This window comes from Branchiostoma lanceolatum, chromosome 13 (genome assembly GCF_035083965.1).
Source record: "Branchiostoma lanceolatum isolate klBraLanc5 chromosome 13, klBraLanc5.hap2, whole genome shotgun sequence".
Classification (NCBI taxonomy): Eukaryota; Metazoa; Chordata; class Leptocardii; order Amphioxiformes; family Branchiostomatidae; genus Branchiostoma; species Branchiostoma lanceolatum.
In genome coordinates, this window is record NC_089734.1 from 18,987,835 (window position 1) to 19,008,153 (window position 20,319).

The following is a 20,319-nucleotide window of genomic DNA, read 5'->3' on the forward strand; positions in this document are numbered from 1 at the left end:
CGGGGCCTTAGCTGGATGCCGTAGAAATTGTAATACTATTATGTCCATGTGTTTCTGCTTGTGCTAAGAGCAAACTTTGAGGAAAATATCGCCATCAGTCCACTATCACACACAACATTTAGACAAAAAAAGTGCTCCTCGCCAACGTTTGTCGTCTGCCGAATAGCAGGATTCTGCGTTTAGACAAAAAAGTGTTCCTCGCCAACGTTTGTCGTCTGCCGAATAGCAGGATTCTGCGTAACGAATATGGCGGCGGGAAAATTCACCGTAGTGCCGTAGCCATCGATTGCAGCAACAAAGAGGCGTTTTGATGATTAATCACACTTAGAGTCCAGTTGTAGGTTAGCAAAAGAGATTCTAATAAGTTGTATTGTAAATAATTGTGTTGAGCAGGAAGCGGATGTGACATTTGTCTTATAAACCAGCGAACAACTATATATGTAGAATAATTCTCCCACGAAGCCCTCAGACTGTGACAATAAGGGACGGAGAGTTTTTGACGTAGCCAACTTCGAATGCATGGTTATCGAAGCTTTTCAGACAGTGTTCTGAATACGTTAGTCTGTCAAGTTTGCATTTCTAGCGGTATTACTGATGTTGCATCTAGCACATATCCCTAAATACCCCGTTTTCGAAAAATCGCGAATTTAAGTACCCCGCGAATTTATGTTACCCAACGTTATACTTGTGAAGTTCGTAGAGCTAGTACATTTTAGCTATAGAATACCAAGAATCTCCGTACAATTCATTCCTTCTAGTTCATGAAGGGATTGTCCTGGCAGTGTTAGTAAAGGCAAGTCGGTATTTACAAGTATTTAAAAGAAGTCGTAGTAATAGGCACACACTGTAATCAACAGGTGAGAGGCAAACCAAGCGAAATCGTCCAACCCCCTGCAGACTGGGGTCCGTACCTCAACAAGCACAGGAGGGGCGCGGCCTGAGGGAAACCATGGCAACCGGAGCAGCCTGTGGACGACGACGTGGGGTTTTACATATATATTGATATATACAACACCTGGCAACCAGACGATACTAATGTAGCTAACAGGTCGAACTGTCTGGAACTAAATCGAATGGTTTAGAGACATGTAGTACTGTTCCTAAGATGGCAAGATGATGGAAGTCACTGTGCCGTATGTCAGTGCGCAATTTATTATATGCGTGTATGCATGTATTTACTTATATGGATCTACAAACCTGTCCACGACTTCAACCTTTTCATAGTGCTGTTTTGGGGACATCCTGAGAAGGGGGTTATGAAAGTTGGCGTTGGCCTCAAAAGACACCCCCCCCCCGAATAGGCTAACAATTTAATCAATTGTATTGTGAACGTATCTACATATAGACCTATCTAACTGACTTAAATTGCATATTTATATTTACTTTAGCATACATAACGTTATATAGCATAACAATGTTGGTTCACTACAACACGACGACCTAATTATTCATTAAGCCTATTCTTTAAACTATAATATGTTATATAGGAATATGTTAGACATGACACGATTATACTAATTTCTACCTTAGACATCTTTATCTATCTCCTACGTTTATTTAGCAATAGATACTCAGCCATTATGTTAACTGATGCATGTGCATGTAAATTGATATGGATCAAAGAGTATCACGTTTTTTAATGTCATGACGTGTCAGATTAAGTTTTAATCATATCATTATTGTTTGTTCAATTCCAAACCAGCTTAGGATCTATGCTGCGCTTAAAGGTAGACATTGGACATCTATTCGCGGTCCGACTCGTAAACAGTCATTTCAAACGGTCGATGTCATATCGCTGACCGGTCCAAGCCATATCCGAGCATACGAGGGGGGGGGGGGCATAAAAAGGTATAAAAAGCAACATTTCAACTAGAAAGGCAACATTTGCACGGGCAAATACAACATGTATTTCCCTCCCCATGCAAGAAGCGACTGTTCTAATGCAAAAATGGAGTATTCCAAAATAACTATTATAAAGTAAGACCTTGTAATGACAATTGTAAATATCAACGCGATCCAGACTAACGTTTGTTGTATGTCTGCAATGTTGGTATTTGAATAAAAAATGGGCTCTTCCAGGCACACATATTCATACTGGACCATTAAAAAAACCTCCACCAAAAAACCTGGACCTTTTTAATAATCAACCAAGCCCAAAATTGAATTTTTAGAAATTTCTCCCTCATACAACAATGGACTCTTCCAGCGGTGTATGGACTAACACGCATCATGCAAATTTCAGAGTGTAAACAACTAGAATCTTGCTGAAGATCTAGATTTCCTCTGCGGAAGAATCTTCACAATCCGAGGGTCCAGACAATTTTGCATTGCGCAGCGAACAGTTCTTCGGAATCAAGTCACGAACACATACCGCCATTAAAAACAATCTTGCTAAAGAGAGGATACACAGCCATTTGAAGGGATATGACCCTTTGTGCACTCTTGGTGTAAGTGAAAATAAGTTATTGCTATATCTATATATGTACACACAGAGAGTAATATAGAGCAATACATTTATGTTGAAAAACACCACGAGAAAATTTTATTAATGATGGCGTAGATTTTGAGCCTTCTCAATTGCACATAACTTCAGTAGGACACAACGTTAACAAGACAAGGACAGGGGACAGTGAAGTTGTGCCTGTCTGCACCTGGCCGATTAGCACTTCTAATTGAATAGACTATTGCAACCAATTAGTTCGTGGTTCTGGAGGAGGAGAAGGAGGAGTAGAAAGAAACATGACCAAAGACAATATGTATCACCCATACCTATACATGTAGTATGGGCGATACATGATTAGAGATCATCAGCATCAGGCTCCGTAGGTCATTGGAAAAATTGAAGAAAAATTAAATGGCTACATAGTTAACTTGCCAGAGGAGTCATTCGGCCCAAACAGGTGTTGACAGAGCGTGTTGATATACTTAACACGCAGAATAAACAAATAAGTAACGTGTGCTGTTTTGCGATATTACATCGACCGTTTCAAATGGCAATGGCCGTTTACAAAACGGCAATTAGCGACGCTGAAAGCACAACAGACCAAGCGGTATATCTATCCACAACATTTTAGTTCCCCGGTCAACGTATAAATCATAGAACATTTGAGGACGCTTTGGTTGGTGCGAAGGGTCATCCCTGTGAGCGTGTCAAATCACTCAAGTACGAGTTAACCTCGCAAAAACATTTCACGTTTGAGTTCCTTTACGGATGTTTCACAGGTACTTAAGTGCATAAGTACACTTCATCTGTGAGCCTGTGACCCATCTCCAATTTCTATCGCCTGTTACAAAGGCCCTTATTGTAGGACTGGAATGATCAAAAAGCCAATGTCTTGATCATTTCTTTACATGAAAAGTTAATTCCACCTCATCACATTGCCTAGCAATATTCGACGTTGCAGTCGAGTTCAAATGCAACGTCGTTGCACCGTAGAGCCGTTTTGGGCTAGCTTAACACAGCATGTAGAAATTTGTTATAAAAACTAGGCCGATTTTTCAAAGGATTTTTTTTTTGTTTGGCCACCAAAATTCTACAATAGAGGCCTTCGAGTGTCTATCACCTGAGGGCCCGTGTTTGTGTCTATCTCTGTCAAACCTGCATCAATTCGATTCTCAAACGTATGACATGCGCTAAAAAGGGGACCGCACCGATTCAATTTGTCGTTTCTTTGATCCACCAGTACCGCTCCATTTCTATGACCTGTAAAAATCAAAACCAAAAAAACGACCAAGTGTACCATCGACGATATCAAGCATTGACTTACAAAATGATGTGATTGTTATAGGTTTTCCAGTTATTAATCCATTGAAAATGGAAAAACTAATTCTTTTAATATGTGCGATATATATAAAGTACATGACAATAAAAAAACATGGAAACATGACGCATAGATTTTTAACTTTATTTGTACTTAGATTGTAAACATGTTTGCCTGGCTTAGGCGAATTTGAAATGAATTTAGGGTGGTTTTATCCAACCACCTAAAGTCAGAAGACGATCTAAGGGTAGCGAGTGCACCCGGAGTCGAGGTAGTTCATCATGCGGTTGACGAAGTTGTGACAGTTGTTGAAGATGAGGTCATAACTGCCGTAGCGAGTCTTGTAGCCGCGGCTGAAGTCCGTGGCCTGCTGCAGGGTACAGGAGGAGGAACCGGCGGCGCTGCCGGACCAGCTCACCGAGCAGTCGGACGGCTCACGGACACCCTCCCAGGCAACCTGGGGGGGGGGGGGGGTAATAACTCGTCAACCAGTGCTGCACGTCTTTACAATACCATCTCTAAACAAGGAATCGAAGATTTCATACCTCCATGAAATATACAGCGTTTTTCAATCTTTATTCATTTTGATCATATGTGGGAAACCTCAAGATGATCAGATTTTGGGCGAACTACTTTGCATAATTAACGAGGAAATTCTAAAAATCTGTTGTATTGCATCATCAGTATCTATAAAATCTGGTATAGTGAAGGAGATATTCCCATAGTGTCATGGCTCATACCCATAATATAACCAAGTGGTAATTATGAATTTGTAATTTACCAGTATAGAATTATAGTAGTTTCTCATTAATTATGCAAATAAGGTCTTCATGTGCATATTTCCTATGTGTCAACATTCCTCTCTTCCCCAGTTACAAACGTTACGAGGTTAAGTAGAATAGTCGAATAGTCCTATCATGGAATGCAGTAGGTTTACGAAAGTCCTGATTAATTATGCAATCAAGATTCTGTTTTTCATTATTTCCATAAAAAATCATCATGAGCCATCAGCCCCTTCTTGAGTTATAGTTTTTCTCATTTATTATGCAAATGATGTATACATTTGCATTATTAGTATCTATCAATATTTCTCTTTCCCAGGCACATTTCACATGTTTGAGAGTATGATGAAATACAGTGGACGTACAAACTTTCCTCATTAATCATGCCAATTAAATTCTGATTTGCATATTAATAAGTACCGTATTGTGAAGGTGATAATTAGGCTCAATCATTTCTTTCCTACTAATCTTCACGTCGCCTGTGTTTTTTTCTAAACCACTCGGCGAAGGTACCAAGCTCGCAGTGTACATGTACCTAATAGCCGGATTATAGATAGATATACAAAAGTTATTGCTACAGTCGTGTCCTCCACACCAGAATTATCATTCTGAAGGATTGAACAGTTTTTTAGAAACAGAAACCATTTTATGACAATGTATTGTGTTAAAGTCGGAATTTGCCAGATGTTTTCAGCTTCCAAACGTTAACGCCAACTCTCATGGCTCCATCGGGCATCCCTGCGACACTTCTTCGGGTTGTTCAAAGTAACAACACAGTTGATGAAGCTATAACACAATCTTATACCTTGTCAGCGAAGTTACTGGAGCCGACGCCCCACTCGAAGACTGTCTCGCGGAAGATAATGACGCGGTGAACGGGCCACAAGGTGCCAACCTCGTCCACGGACCGCCGCAGACTCAGTGGGGTGGTGCCGTGGTAGAAGGGAGCGCTGATGGCTGAAAAAAAAATGTAACGGCGTAACACTCTTACACAACATCTCTTCTATTCTGGGTGGCAGGCTAGGCTAGCTAAAGGAAAAGGCATTTTAGAAATCGACACATGCAAAATACATCATGCACAATGAGAAGATGACTAAGATCTCCACTTTTTTTTTTAATTTTCAAATCTAGCAATTTCAGGCGATAAAATGGCGCCGATTCGCTGTTTGTGCCAGTTTGTGAATGTAATAGGCGCGGTACAGTGAGATACTTTAAGACGCCGAACCGAGCACAATTACTTTTAAAATGTGTAAGGATACAACTTCGTTTGTAGATAGGCAATGAGTAACACATATAACAATACAAGTTCAATATTCCTTGATATACGTTCTCTCCGGATTTTATCATCCCCTCTCGACCACACTAAATCATTATCCACTTTGCTACATTCAGGCTACCTACAGAATGTCGCAAAAGTCTTTTATGTATATTTTCACGTTTTCATAGCGTAAAAGAATGAAGGACAGAAAGGAAAGACACGACATGATAAACTTCAACACTGGACACGATACCGTTTCGGCTGGACTGGGGATGGTTGTAGCAGGTGGTGTCTTCGTTGATGCCGGTCGGGTCGGACCCCGATGCGCGGGCCGCAGCGAGCTGCATGTCCAACGGGACATCCTTCACCGGGACCGCCTGGACAGCCGCCAAGAGCGCGAGGGTCAGCAACAGGTACATCGTGAACTCGATGGTAAACCGTAGATTCCACCACTGGACGCCGATTCAGTCCAGAGTCGGTAAACTGGCGCCCCACTACATGCCTTTTATACAGTTGAATTTTATTGTTTTATGGTACTTACGTTATCGCAGGACTTTCAGAGGGGGCAGATAAAATCTTGTAACCACCACACAGACGTCGTGTATTTTGAAGACGGTTTAGTCGTACGATTTGAGTTTTAAAAGTTGTCCTAGGGGAAAATTGAATCAGAAGTCTGGTAACAGGCAAGATTGACTTGCAAAATCTTGTACAAAAACTTCTTGCCATTCTCCTTTACCCAAACATGATGAAAACTGCAAGGACCTCAAAAATGAAGGTCAATGTCTGTACTGCATGCACTTCGCTCTACGTGAAGCCTTAGAATCATACTCGGTGCACTGATACCAGCTGATGTCTCCATTATGCTAGCGGAAGTTTTCTTTCTATTCTTACAATTAATGCCATTTGACATATGGATTTTTCTCACTTGTAAATCACAGAGTTTAGAACAACGAGAAAAAACATTATTGAAAATAGTTTAATCATGTAACGCGTAAAGTAATGGGATATAGAGAAGGTTGACTGTCAGATTCTAACTTTGCAATGGTCGAAAAGCGTTGATACTTGTGAATGCTCATATATGATTATATTGAAAAACATCATTCAGCATTGAAGTTTTCAATCAATATCTTTTCTGGAAGAATTTTCATCGAAGAGATAAGTGTCAGTTTAGACTGTTTCTATCACACAATCACGTCATAAGTATACAGCCAATTCAACTTTATGGAGGTAATATATTCTTTACATTGGCGGAAATTTTCTTTCTTTACCAAAATATTTTTTACAAATAACGCCATTCAACATATGTGTAGTTCACAACAGTAAATCACAGGGTGGAGAGCGCAAAATTTAATTTCCTAGCTATAGGTCACTGTGCGTTTCGTATGAAGATATCATTTGGAGAAAAGCATAGTATCATGCCAATGCTCTATTCAGTAGATTATAATATTTTGGCAAGAAAAGGTCGGGCTTATATTGTTTATTTGCATGGGCACCTCAAATAATTTCCTTCCTATAGATATGCTATCATTTTTAGTAACGCCACGGAACATCGCCTTTTTGAAGACAAATAAACTTCAACGTTTAGACCAAAATCGTGCCATCCCTTCAACCACACCAACTTCATTCGTTCATTTCAGATTTCTAAAGAAAGCTCATAAAATGGGTGTATGAAAACAAAACAGAAAAAGGCAAACGCCACTACACGAGTCGCAAAGCCATTGCCAGATGTCAAAATATAACTATAGGAAAACAAGGACTTTCTTACACTGTTCATGCCAACTTATTTGGGGATCAATTGGTACCCTGAATGGTACATGTGCTCTTTGCAATAGTTTCTGTGCTGTTTCGAAGGGACATGTAAAGATAATTTTGAAAGATACTGCAATGTGATGAGTGTATTGTATACAATAATAAAACACTTCAACGCAATACTAGTACTTCACTTTTCTTCCATTGGCGACAATCTACTCGGAAAATATAATTGATTTTCGCTTGGAATTGTTCACCCATATGTTCACTTCTCAACTGTATAAGTTTAAGAGGCACTATAAAAGAATCACACATGGCAATGCGATGCCATTTCAATTACATGAAATGATATATAACTTTATTGCACAACAATTGTACAAGGTACAAAGTATGGCATTCACTGATATACAGTGCAGGTCAGGATATTATTCCATTGAACGTTAAAGACCTATTGTATGACTACCTTATGATTTACAAAAAAATAGTTACATAACGTAACAAACTTTTAAAGATTGATTAGGCCATTTAGATTTGACTATATGGATGACATCCTCTGGGAACCCCAAAGCTGATACGAGCGCGCAAATAAACAAGTTTGGCAAAAAAAAGTTGCCTTCCTTATGAAATCTATGTGGTCAGGACGGACGAACAAAACTTAACAACAGAGTAAGGTATACCGCATGATGAATTTGGTATTTTTGGTCTTTCACATCTTCTTTTCTGACTTTGGAATTGATTTTGGCTTTGTATGATATATGCAGCTGCTTTGTATAATTTACAGTATGGCCAAAAAACTTATTTTTGTCAAATGGACGCAAATTTATGTGCACGCAGATGTCATCCATGCAATCAAATCAACATGGCCTAATGAGTGTATGTTCAGCCTGAAAATCAAACCAACCTGGCAATCAGGTAGTGCAATAAAAGGGATTCGCTGATCTGTAATTTGCACCACCTTGGAAGTACATAATTATCTATGAAAAAGTTGCATTACGTCAAATTACAGATGATGATGATGCCAAATTACAGACATAAAACAACATGTTTCTTCTCTGTACATTAGGCGATACTGATTTCATCTATAACACAAATCTTACAGAGAGGTCATATTAATTATTTTCATATGACAACAGGCATTCCAGGACTTAAGTATCTATTTTCAATTTTTTCTTTCTTAGAATGTAGGGTATATTTATGCTTATTTTGGAGCTTCTTTGTACAATTTGCAGTATGGTTGAAAACTTTTTTCAGAAAGGGATGAACATTTATGCGTGTAAAGATGTTATCCATATAATCAAGACAGAAGTAGTGTGGCCCTATATCCATTTACTGAGCCTATAATCACATCACATGTATATTGTATAAGTATGATAAAAATCAATAGTATTACTAGTATACTGATACCATTGTTTTTCTTTGACTTGATTTATGGTAAGATCATATGACATCCTGAATAAAATTCTTGCTAATAGAGCTGCTATAAATGTTTATACAAGTATGAAATATGACAAATGAAGCATTAATCAAGTATTGCAACTTTCTTGGCTTGGCTTGCTTTTGTAATAGTATGGGAAGTCAGGGCAGAATGTAGCAATCATTTAACCTCTGCTTGGAGAAAGAAACTCTGCACTAAATGGACCAAAAGTAGGTTTGGCACTTGTTTAGAAATCGAAGATTTTCCCCTCAAATGCTAACTTATTCGTTCTTTAAACTTTTTAAAATAACACAAATTTGTGACAGTGTCACATCATTCTGTGAAAGGTGTCAGAAATTCAATCCCTGGGAAATGAGTGCAGTAAAACAAACACCTAATGACCAGATCATGTCTTAACCAGACACTGAGAAAAATTAAGTGTCCCTTCTGAGAACCAAGAAATTAAATTGGTGTAGCCCAGGTACAATGCATATACAGTACATACATAAAATCCTTGCAACAATAGGTAAATACATCAAAGTATGATCAACCTTTGAACAGGTAGTGTAAACAATACCTTAGGCTTATCATTATTTTGGTTTATTTATTTACTCATCATATATTTTGTACTTGTACATTAGAATAATTGATTTGATTTGATTTAAGACTGCAACAATTCAAATTCATATCTACTTTTTTGTTTGTATGTATAGTTGTTGAAGACCTCAAGAACGTTGCTTTTCTTTTGATGCATCAATAAAGAATACACATGAATATAGTTCTGTACCACAAAGTAGGGGCATGCCCCGGTGTGCGATGGTCCAAACCTTACAGTCTGGTCTGGGTTGACATCTTGAAAAGGTGAAAGTTCACCTGTTATGTCTATCCTTCCACAAATGCGGTAAATCTGAATAAACAAATAAATAGATAAAAATAAACAAAGTGCAGAAAGTTCCTATCATTTTTTCAACTCCATGAGTTTTTTTGCCATGAGTGAATTTTCCCTCTTAAACTGTTCAGGGAACAGCAAGGATGAAGCAGCTATCCCATCACACATGTAGGGGAGCCTTCCCACAATCCTCCAGTCCCACAGCTCATATCTGGAGGGAAACAAACACAATTTGCAATTCAAATCACTGATGCAAATATGATTTTAACACCTAAGAATCTACAGTTATATCAGCATTGAAAGAATTGATAATCATGGTAAAATGATTTTTGTAGGGGTCAAAATACATCTCATTTGTAACTTTTAAAACAAACACTTGAATGTACAACACCACAATGTCTACAAACCTCTGATATAACCAAATCTGGAAACTGTCAACTAAACTTATTTTCACTGTTCCAAACTAAAAAATCTTAACAAAATTGTGAAATAAAAATTGAGGTAAAGGACTTGACTAAACTTGACTACTAGACATGAGTATATTTGCTCCATCAAAGTGTCCATCATTGCTGTAATAACCTATCAGACTTGACAGAACCAGCAAATTGAATTGCTAGGGCCTATTATATGACATCATTCACAATGTCTACATTCCCAACCTACTCTTGACTAGTACTTACTATTATTATTGGAGATTGTAATATGGGACACTGTACAATGTACTGTAAATGCTTTTAAGTTTGCATCATCATCATCATCATCACCATCATCATAGTAAATACCCCCAGATGACCCCGCAACACATAATTTTAGTTTCACGGTAGGAAGAAAATGGAGTGTTTACAGTGGTTTCAAGTTTGCATTTGAGACAATAGTAGACAAAAGGGAAGAGGAAAAGCAAAAAACATAAAAGCACCGCAAATATTTCTGCATTTACATTATCTTATTGGAGATGATACTTGAATAAATGACTGTCACCTCTCCTGCATGTTGGTACGAAAACATCTGAGTTCCCAGACTATTTCACTATAATTGGAGATCAATCTTGAATAAATGAAACATTTTGTAATCTTGTTCCATAAATCTCTGAGTTCCTAGACTATTTCAGCCTCACCTGTCTAACTCCAGGGCCTGCACCATGTCTGCATATCGGGACGTGAGGTAGTCGTACCCACCACACATGTACAGGGTCCTGTCCAGGACATGGTGTCCAAACCTGCACTGGACACGTGGCCATGTGGTCACAACTGACCACGACTCCTGTAGATAAGGTATGAAAAAAAAATTCCAATTTTATGTATTATTAAGAAATAGTAGAACACAATATCATTTACATATTGCACCAAGAAAAGAATTTAAAACGTCTTTTACACAATCATACACTCTTTTGCAGAATTACTGACTAGTAAAGGTGCACTTGGATGTTGTGCTTTGGTGTGGCATTCTAATAGTAAGAGAGATGTCAAGATCATGAGATACAATAACTGGGAATGATCTGCTGTAGTACTGGAGAAAGCCACATGGGGGCCCCAAATTAAACTTCTTCCATCTTGCCAGCACCTATCTACATACCAAATATCATACAGAGATTAATTCACAATTTGTACAACCACACACACTTACACACAAAAACACACACATACACACAAACAAACCTGAAAATATAATAAACTTGGAAGTAACAACAGAATCCACCATTGCTTACCCCTTCAAAACTATACACTTCTACTTGTGGGACAGTATTTGACCCATCATCTCCTCCAAGAACGATGAATCCCTCCTTAACTTCTGCCATGGCGTGATTGGCTCTTCCATGTTTCAGGGAGTTCAAAGAGGTCACGCCAGTTTCTGGTTCGTAAAGCCAGAATCCGCTCCGCCCTCGCGCCACGGTACGCCCTCCGCTGAGGTAAATCTTGTTGTCATGGATACAGCAGGCGTGGCCCGTCACACCGCAGTCTAAAGTTGCTGTGTATTTCCAAACATTTTTCTGGGGAAAAATATCAACATCTTTATACTAATGGCACAGCATAATATCATACATCAACTTTCCTTTCTTAGACTTCATGTATGTATTTGATTATGATAAAAACAGGCTTACGTCTTTTTTTTCTTCTTGCATCCAGATACAGTAGGCTTATACTTATAGTCTTGAATAAATCTTGACTATCTTTTATACAAAACTTTTTCTCTTTACCAAGGCCATACTAAGTTGATTATATGTATGGCATCTCATACATCCTCTAGACACTGCAAAACTGATGCGAGCATGCGCAAAAAAAGTTTTCATTTTAAAATCTAAGTGGTCAGGAAAGTTGAAGGAATGACTGAACAATTACAGAACATGGTATACCAATCAGACAATTTTTTTTATCGTTGACGTATCAATTTTCTGATATTTTTTGCCATTTTAAAAGGTATACCTTTGCTTATTTCCCAGCTTCTTTCTGACTTGTGATCTTACCTTAATACTGTACTTTTCCACAGTAAAGTCTATCTCTTCCCCATTCCATCCTCCCACAGCGTACAGCACTCTGTCCACCACCACCAGACAGAAGTCACTCCGGGCATGGCGCATCGAACGTAGGTCAGTCCATGTGTCGCTTCGGGGGTCATAACGACAAAACGTTCCGTGGAGTCTCATCTTCTTGTCATAACCTGGGTATGGAGAAAAACAAAAATTGATAACAATATATATAGTTATTAATTTTGTTTAACAGGGACTCATCTAAATTGCTTCGCCTTCTTGTTTCAGCCCAGCGCACCCTTGTCGAATTCAGATTTTAGCTTGATATCCAGCATATAGCCTGCACTCAGCGGTTGATTCTTACATAAATACATAGAATTTGCTCCCTCGACTGTGTGTGCTCCCTCTCGTGAACCTGAATAATATCATCATAGTCTGTAATAGTAATACATGTAACTTAAAGAGAAGTTGAAGAAAGCTGACAAATGAAGATGAAAGAAATATAGCAAATAAAAAATTCAACTAATATCAACATTAGAAACACAATTTTGCAAATTTGAATTTTTCAGTTCTGTTCAATTTGAATTTAGACCTATTAAATACAAGATAATGTGAGAACGTTCACTAAAAAATGAAAAACTGGTTCTTCTAAATTGTCAAGTATTGGGATTGATCAGCTTTATTATCTACGCCGAGGAACTCGGAGTAGATTATGTTTTCGGTTGAGCCAGATGTTGTGTGGGCCTGTATGTATGTCAAGAGCATAACTCGGGAAACCTTTAATAGATCTTCATGATATTTGGTAGGTGTGTAGTGGTTGTGCAAAGGAAGGTCAAGTTCAAAAATCATTTACCTGGCGTTTTCCAACAGTACTGCAGCGGACTTGTAATTTTTCTGTGTTTGTATGTAGGCAAAAAAAATGACGGAAACGTTGATGAATCTCAATAATTTTTGGTAGGTAGGAAGAGATTGTGAAAACGGAGGTCAAGTTTAAAAATGATTCATCTGGCGCTTTCCTACAGTACTGCAGCAGGCTTTGTGTCTGTGAGAGTTTGTATGTCGCCAGCATAACTCGAGCAGCTGTTGACGGTTGTGCATGATATTTAGTGGATAGTTAGGGGTGTCAAAGAGGAAGGTCAAGTTCGATGATGGGCCTCCTAGCGGGTATATGAGATACTGCAGCGGAGCTTCAACGTTTGAGGCCAAATTTTCTGGAGGCGTCAGGTTCATGATTTTTAGGTAGTATATAGCTTCTGGGGCGGCAAGTGAGTGGTGTGAATTATGGCCCCCTAGCTGCACGTTTGGAACTGCAGTTGGCGTTTTTGTTAATACCTTTGGAGACGAATAACTTCAGCAGGGATTGACGGATTATCATAATCTATGGCATGTGGATAGTTTCGGTGATGCTTTACATAATTGAATACTTGTCATGCAAAGAAGACGATAATTTGCATAATAAATGAGGAAAGTTTATCAATCCGCCAAAAGCTTGTAGTCAAATTTCATGCAAGTGCTATGGTAATGATTTTTAAGTGGTGTACAGCTCTTGGGGCAGGTAGTAACTGATGTGGCTTGCTTAGAACTGCAGTGGGCTTTTTTGATGTTACCTTTGGAGGTGAATAACTCGGGTAGAGTTTGATGAATTTGCATTGCTTTGGACAGGTAGGTTATTGAGGTAATGATTAACAAATATAGACGTATGAAATTGTAATCAGGGTCTAATTAAGTGGTGAAATAGGCTTGTTTATGATTGCGTTTAAGTACCTTTTGTTGACCTATATTCAAGGACAACACCTGCTTGTCAGCAGGTCTGTGTAAATTAGATTGATGCTCTCTGGTGACCTCACTACCACCGTCCAAACTACTCTCCCGCTGAGACGGAGCTAAATCAACAAACACAGGAAAGGTCAGGCCCTGTGAGGGACTATCATCAACCAGATGGTCCTGACGTCGTACCTCAGATAAGGAAACACTACTTCTTTCAGCCACCTAAAGAACGCAACAACGAACTTGTCTTCCAATTTAGTCTTCATACGAGGTCAAAGTTCGGAAATCCTCCCACCCTATCATCGCTACCTACCGCCCGGGAGGGGTACTGCTGTCACCGAGAAATTGTCCTTCCTTGGCAACACGTCTTGGGTGACCATGGAAGAAATTAGAGATTCCTCCACCAATGATCTGATGGCTAAGGGATCAATCAAAGAATCGATGTTTCAGCTACCACACGCGTTTCTGAGGCACTGGTTTGTTGTGTCCAGCAGGAGTCAGGACCAACGAGCCCGGTAAATTATGTTACCAACGTGAGGTGCACAGGAGATAGCCTCTCCCAGGCTCCGTCCTATCGTTGAGAAAATAGTAGAAATCAGCCGCGGTACTTCGCTATCAGGGTAGGTCCGCTATACAGTAAGGTTCCATTTTGATGGATGGCAGTTTGGACCCTCTCTCCGTAGCTAACTCCCTTGGTACACTATTCACTGTATTAGGCCAATTTCTACTATTTTTCCAGCCATCCCGCGGAGCCTGGTAGAGGCTACACAGGAGACAGGAGAGGGGCAAAGTACACGGACTATCCTATTGTGCGAGCAGGGGGGTAACGTTCATCAGTACGCAGGACTAGAGAGTCTGTCTGATCTTTAGTACGATACTTTGTCTGCTGCTCACTCTCACTTTCACTGTCACTCTGGTTTTAAAAAAACCCTCAAAGTGATCATCATCTGACACGGTCTCAGCATCGCCGTTAACGTCTGTGGTTGTGTGCGATGTTTGTGGTCCCGGATTTTTGTAGTCAGCATAACTCAAGAATGGATGGATTATGACGATACTTGGTACGAGTATGACTATGTGGGCAGGTATTGGGAAGACGAAGGTCAGGGTCGATTTTGGGCCCCTGGTATGTGACCCTGGTACTTCAGCAGAACTGAACGTGCTATGGTCTTGATCCTTTGGTGTCAGGAAGCTTGTGATGTAAGTAGAATTGTTGTAGCTTTGGGCCCCCTAGCAGCTTGCTCTTGATCTGCAGTGACATTTTGTCAAAATATCCTAAACGAGAATAACTGAACACAGCCACCAAACTTCAAGTCTCTTGACTATTGGTATAATCCCCTGATTATTCGGCGTAGATATGTGTTCGTGGAACTCTAGTTGTTTTAATGCTTTGAAGGTAACGCATTTGGAAAGTAAACCTGCACATCAATAATTACCGCCATGACGCTTTTAAAATGTTAATGTCCCAGTCACTGTTGATAGTCTACTCTTTGTGAACCTTCGATGCCAGGCGACATAAGCTGGCACATTCCTTTTGTGTTCCAAAACAGCATAGTTCAACTGCTATGCCATTCAGAGGTCTTACCATTGAGCCTGCATTGGCCTTACAACATTTTTACGCTACTTGATATACAATGTTTGTTTTTATGTATATGATCTGTCTTTGTTGTTTTTAATATGGTCCCTGGGCCTGATTCAAAGAATAGATAAATAAATCAAATATTTTACAATATTGAAATAATACAGTCAAACCTGCCCAAGGCGACCACCCGGCAGACCGAGCAAAAACGGTCGCGATGGACAGGTGGTCGCCATGAAGAGGATTCCACTCACATGTTTCCAGGGCGAGGTTTTCAAATATAGTACATAAATGGATAGAAAATTATGTGAATTTAGACAGCATGACTCCCACCAGGTTCAATTCTCATTGACAGAAAGATCCTACAAAAATTACACTTTCCGTTATCGTTGTAATACATGTAATTGTATACCCCTACATCGTGTACAAATTTTCGTCGTAATTTTGTGTACAAAACAATGGTTGCCTCGATGATCTCGCAGCCCCTTCCAGCATTCACACGTTACATTAAATAGTACACACACACACACACATCATCAAAGCTTTAAGGCCTAAGACAAATCCCTAGAAAACACCTGCTGGCCCCAGCCTTTTTTGGGGCGCCGACCGCTGGAGAAAAGGGTCAAAAAGTTTTCGATCTGACAACTAAAGATGAAACAGAACGGTGTGATTTCGTCGCGCCGCACCGCCAAGCTCTGTGCGACCGCATCGAAAGGTATGAGTCAGTGCAGCAGAACGCACAGCGTCCAATAAAGGTTTGTGAGATTCATGGAAATAAAAAGAAAATAAGAATATTAATTTTCTTCAATAACTAGAGTATTCGTAAATGTTCATACACAAAAGCATCGTGTTTTAGAAAGGTCAGCGGTACGCCAAATCCGGGCCACGCCAAATCCAAGATGGCGTCGGGACCTGGGAACAACATTTCTCGCCCAAATTATGTTTTGCCCGCCGCGAAGTCATTTTCCGGTGGAATTTAAAGACACAGACACATTTTTGTTGAAAATACAAGAAATAGATAATAATTTCTGTGAAATCTGACTTTTTGACGCCATGCACTACGTATTCGTTTTGAAAATTGAGTTTAAACAGAACTGAGTTTTTCGGTAAACTATAAGATAACGATAGGCACAACATCACAAACATTTGTCTTTACAATTTGTTTATGAAGGGGGAACATTTTATTAAAACACTTCATGGAGGAATCAATGCTATAACATTGCTATAATTCCATATATTTTTGTCCTTATTTTTGTCCTTCAAAGTCTTGAAAACATTTCTGTGAAATCCGACAACAAAACGATCCGATGTCACCACACGCTTGAAAATTAGGCGGCCGCCATGGGCAGGGATTGTGCTCTGTGCGGTCCCAATTCGTGGCGGTAGCGGTCGCGTTGGACAGGTGGTCGCCTTGGGCAGGCAGCTTAATGCTTGTGCCTATGGGGAAAATTTTCCGGACCGAGAAAATGCGGTCGCCATGGCAAGGTGGTCGCGTTGAAAAGGTGGTCGCCTAGGCAGGTTTGACTGTACATTTATTTGCCAATATAGTAATTTACTGTTTTCTATTACTTAACCTTTCTGACAATTTCAATAAGACCTAACCAATGAGATCTAATCAGATTTGCTTCAATTTTTTTCTGAGTTGATAGAAGAAATAAAAGATATTATTCTCCATGCTGGACAAGCATTACCCGTAACCCAAAAATGCTCATATCTGTAGCATTGATGCATCGCAGAATGCCTGTTTCTATTTTCACACTTTTAATGTTTACTTTCCCCCCCTGCTTCATAAATTTTCTACCAAAAAATAAAACCCAAAAAACTGAATTGGAAGCCTAAACTTCTCTCCAGACTCACCCCCTGCTAAGTACAGGAAGTTGTCCACAACAGCGACAGCGTGGTTCAGTTTCCCGGCAAATGGAAGATCCTGCACCTGTTGCCATGGCAAAATAGCGTCCTCCTCCCAGGGCGTTTCTGCTGACGACTCTTCTAAGTAAAACATCTGCTTAGCAGAAAATAACAAGCATTAAAAGATGGCAGACTTTACACGCACGCACACACACGCACACAGTGTCATACACTCATACAAACACACAAACACTCATACAAACACACTGACACACACCGTGACACACACACTCAATACGATATTCTAATTCTTTGTTGCTAATACATAATGTACATGTATACATTTGAACCTAATCTCCAAGCAGAACTACAAGCAGTGATGACAGCATCCAAAGGGCAAAAGCAGTATTGGCAAAAATGCTGCTTTTGCCCTTTGGATACTGTCATTGGCGCCAATAGATCTGCTTGGAGATTAATATTTACCCCCAATGCAGTTATTTTTCATGGTCATATACATGGCCCACAGTGGTCTTCCCTGGTCTGACCAACTGCTGAAAATGTTTCAAAGTAACAAACCAATCCAGGTCCACAGAATCATAGTCAATGAAAAGTTAAGAGATGAAGGTACAATGTAGTGATGCTCACCTCTCGACTCGCCCCTTGATCCATGACATTGCCACCAAGGACAACTAACATCCCCTTCACAGAGCGTACCTGTGTGCGCGATGACTGCATCGTAAACTGCGCATCAGGGTAGCGATGGTACCTGTTACCAAAAATTACTTTTAGTAAATAATGATGTCTTTCCACAGGACTGGTCTCTGAATGAAAGGGTTATTGTCCTGGTTGGTAATGGTTTATGGCCATTATTGACCAGTCAATAATTGCAGCCATAAAACCGTGCCATTGGCTGGACAAATTTGGTATGCTGGCTTCATGATCAATTAAAAATTAGAGCTTCTGATTGGTCTTTCTGCATACATGCCATCATAATTGACTTCTGAGCGTAAAGTCCTACTTTTTTTTCTGGCCGTGGTCTCCAGAAAATAAAATATACAAGAACATAAACAGTTACAAATACATTGTACAAAATATACATGTAGTACTAGACATTAGAAATCAACCCCCCTTACCAGTTGCAAGATAGATATTATGAGAAATTCTGGGATGCTTATCTTTGTCACCTTTTGTTATTGTAACAGTTGTGTCCTTTTGCAAATGCTAAACAATGACAAGAGAGTAAATTAAACAAGAATGAAAGTGAACAGATCAGACAAACAAACAGACCAAGAATAAACTAACTTTGTCGCCTCCATGACCAAATTTCTGCATTCCTCATCAGTTTTCATGAAGCTGATGGCTCGAACGTCGCGTACTAAGTCCGACAGTGACATCAGAGGGAAGCGGATGTTACGCATGACTCGTCCTGGATGGCACAAAAGGGTTAAACTTAGGGAAACTGCTGGGTAGAGCTGCGTACCTATACACAAGACCGGAACCCAGACTTGTAAACTCATTCAGGTTTAAGTCCAAAACACATAAACATGGTACATGTACATCACTTCCAGACATACAAAAAGATATTACTAACAGCGAGCAGATTAATATTGGAATGAGCAGAGCACTTTGGACTAATGCTTCTGACCATTTAAATCTTAAAGGTACATATCCAATATTTTGTGAAACACTTCTCTGTTACACAACGGATCATAATGACCACCAGCGGGGGTCTTCACGCTTCGTTGAAAATGATAAAATCTCAAGATTTATTCCAATGATCTCAAGATTTATGCCAATGATCTCAAGATTTTATGTTTAATCTTGAGATTTTATGACAGTCTTGAGATTTTTCATAGCCATCTCAAGATGTTTCATAAAATCTCAAGATGAAAAAAGAAAAAGTCTCAAGATCTTTCCCAGATGTTTTCAGAACATCTCAAGATATTTTATAGCATCTCGAGATGCTTTGAAAAAATCTCAAGATGTAAGATGTTTCCTCTCAAGATGTCTCTTAAAAAGTCTCAAGATTGTTTAAAACATCTCAAGATTTATAAAGCAATCTTGAAAGAAATGTTGAAATTGCTTTCTACGATTGATATATATCATTATGAAAAGTACTCAGACTGGTTCTGTTGTTATATTGGGTATCAATTCAGACCGTTTGAGAGGGTTTTGTACTGTTGATGAGAAAAACTTAACAGTCACCTTGCTATGCTGGTTAAGCCACATTATTCACATACAACCTGTGAACGGCATATCCGTCGTACAATTTTTGTGGGATCGTCAGAGACATTTGCTATACACTAAAGAGGTGGAGGTAGTGATTTTTTTTCTCACTATTGATACATCCTTTACAATACAATAATTTTGGGGACAGCTGAGCATATGTTCCATAAAATTTGATTGTGATGTATGGAAAACTATTATTTCTTGACAACATTGCATGGCTCCCAACGTGATGAGAGAGGTGAAAGCAGTTATACGAGTATACATTTCCATCACATGTTGTGTACAAACTTGTAACAAATGACAGCAGAAAATTGAGATTCCTAGTACTGGCATGGCTAAACAAATTCAATTGTTAGGTGTATTACTACTTTGTGATAAAGTATTGACTTGTTCTGTTTTTTTGTTGTTCTGTATCTTAACAACTTATGCCAGATCCTGTAAGCTCATGACTAAAATTATTGGGTGATTGACCTGGGATATAGGCGTTCAAAAATTGTTTTAATCAGAAGTATAGGACGGTGGAAGTCATTGCCATATTAAAGTACAGTGGGGTGTCACTAGGTACATTTAAACTATGCTTGA

The 20,319-nt window shown here is 39.3% G+C and overlaps 3 protein-coding genes across 4 annotated transcripts in view; 1 reads left to right on the plus strand and 2 right to left on the minus strand.

The window, feature by feature from the left end:
* LOC136447433 (sodium- and chloride-dependent glycine transporter 2-like) overlaps window positions 1-1,645 on the plus strand; it is a 35,998-nt gene extending 34,353 nt beyond the window's left edge. For both annotated transcript variants that reach the window (XM_066446347.1, XM_066446348.1), the window contains one exon: window positions 858-1,645. In XM_066446347.1, coding sequence (XP_066302444.1) covers window positions 858-941 — 84 coding nt within the window. In that variant the 3' untranslated portion in view covers window positions 942-1,645. The remainder of the gene's footprint in view (window positions 1-857) is intronic.
* A 2,246-nt stretch (window positions 1,646-3,891) lies between these two features.
* Window positions 3,892-6,296, minus strand: LOC136447434 (uncharacterized). The gene is made up of 3 exons (XM_066446349.1): window positions 6,055-6,296; window positions 5,349-5,500; window positions 3,892-4,218 (listed from the first exon to the last, which is right to left on the minus strand). The coding sequence occupies exons 1-3, from the start codon at window positions 6,218-6,220 to the stop codon at window positions 4,003-4,005; spliced, it is 534 nt and encodes a 177-aa protein (XP_066302446.1). The 5' UTR covers window positions 6,221-6,296; the 3' UTR covers window positions 3,892-4,002.
* Window positions 6,297-7,870: 1,574 nt separating this feature from the next.
* Window positions 7,871-20,319, minus strand: part of LOC136446751 (kelch-like protein 26) — a 46,280-nt gene continuing 33,831 nt past the window's right edge. The window contains exons 5-11 of the mRNA XM_066445292.1: window positions 18,811-18,934; window positions 18,154-18,274; window positions 17,518-17,662; window positions 12,315-12,508; window positions 11,559-11,840; window positions 10,968-11,113; window positions 7,871-10,064 (exon numbers count right to left, since the gene is read on the minus strand). Of these exons, the coding sequence (XP_066301389.1) occupies window positions 9,923-10,064; window positions 10,968-11,113; window positions 11,559-11,840; window positions 12,315-12,508; window positions 17,518-17,662; window positions 18,154-18,274; window positions 18,811-18,934 (1,154 nt within the window). The 3' untranslated portion in view covers window positions 7,871-9,922. The remainder of the gene's footprint in view (window positions 10,065-10,967; window positions 11,114-11,558; window positions 11,841-12,314; window positions 12,509-17,517; window positions 17,663-18,153; window positions 18,275-18,810; window positions 18,935-20,319) is intronic.

Excerpts from the sequence above, each read along its gene's own strand:
- LOC136447434 (XM_066446349.1), bottom strand. The coding sequence starts at position 6,220 with ATGTACCTGTTGCTGACCCTCGCGCTCTTGGCGGCTGTCCAGGCGGTC. Across the intron at positions 5,501-6,054 it reads TCCCCAGTCCAGCCGAAACG|CCATCAGCGCTCCCTTCTAC; the intron begins GTATCGTGTCCA and ends TTTTTTTTTCAG. Across the intron at positions 4,219-5,348 it reads CCAGTAACTTCGCTGACAAG|GTTGCCTGGGAGGGTGTCCG; the intron begins GTATAAGATTGT and ends CCCCCCCCCCAG.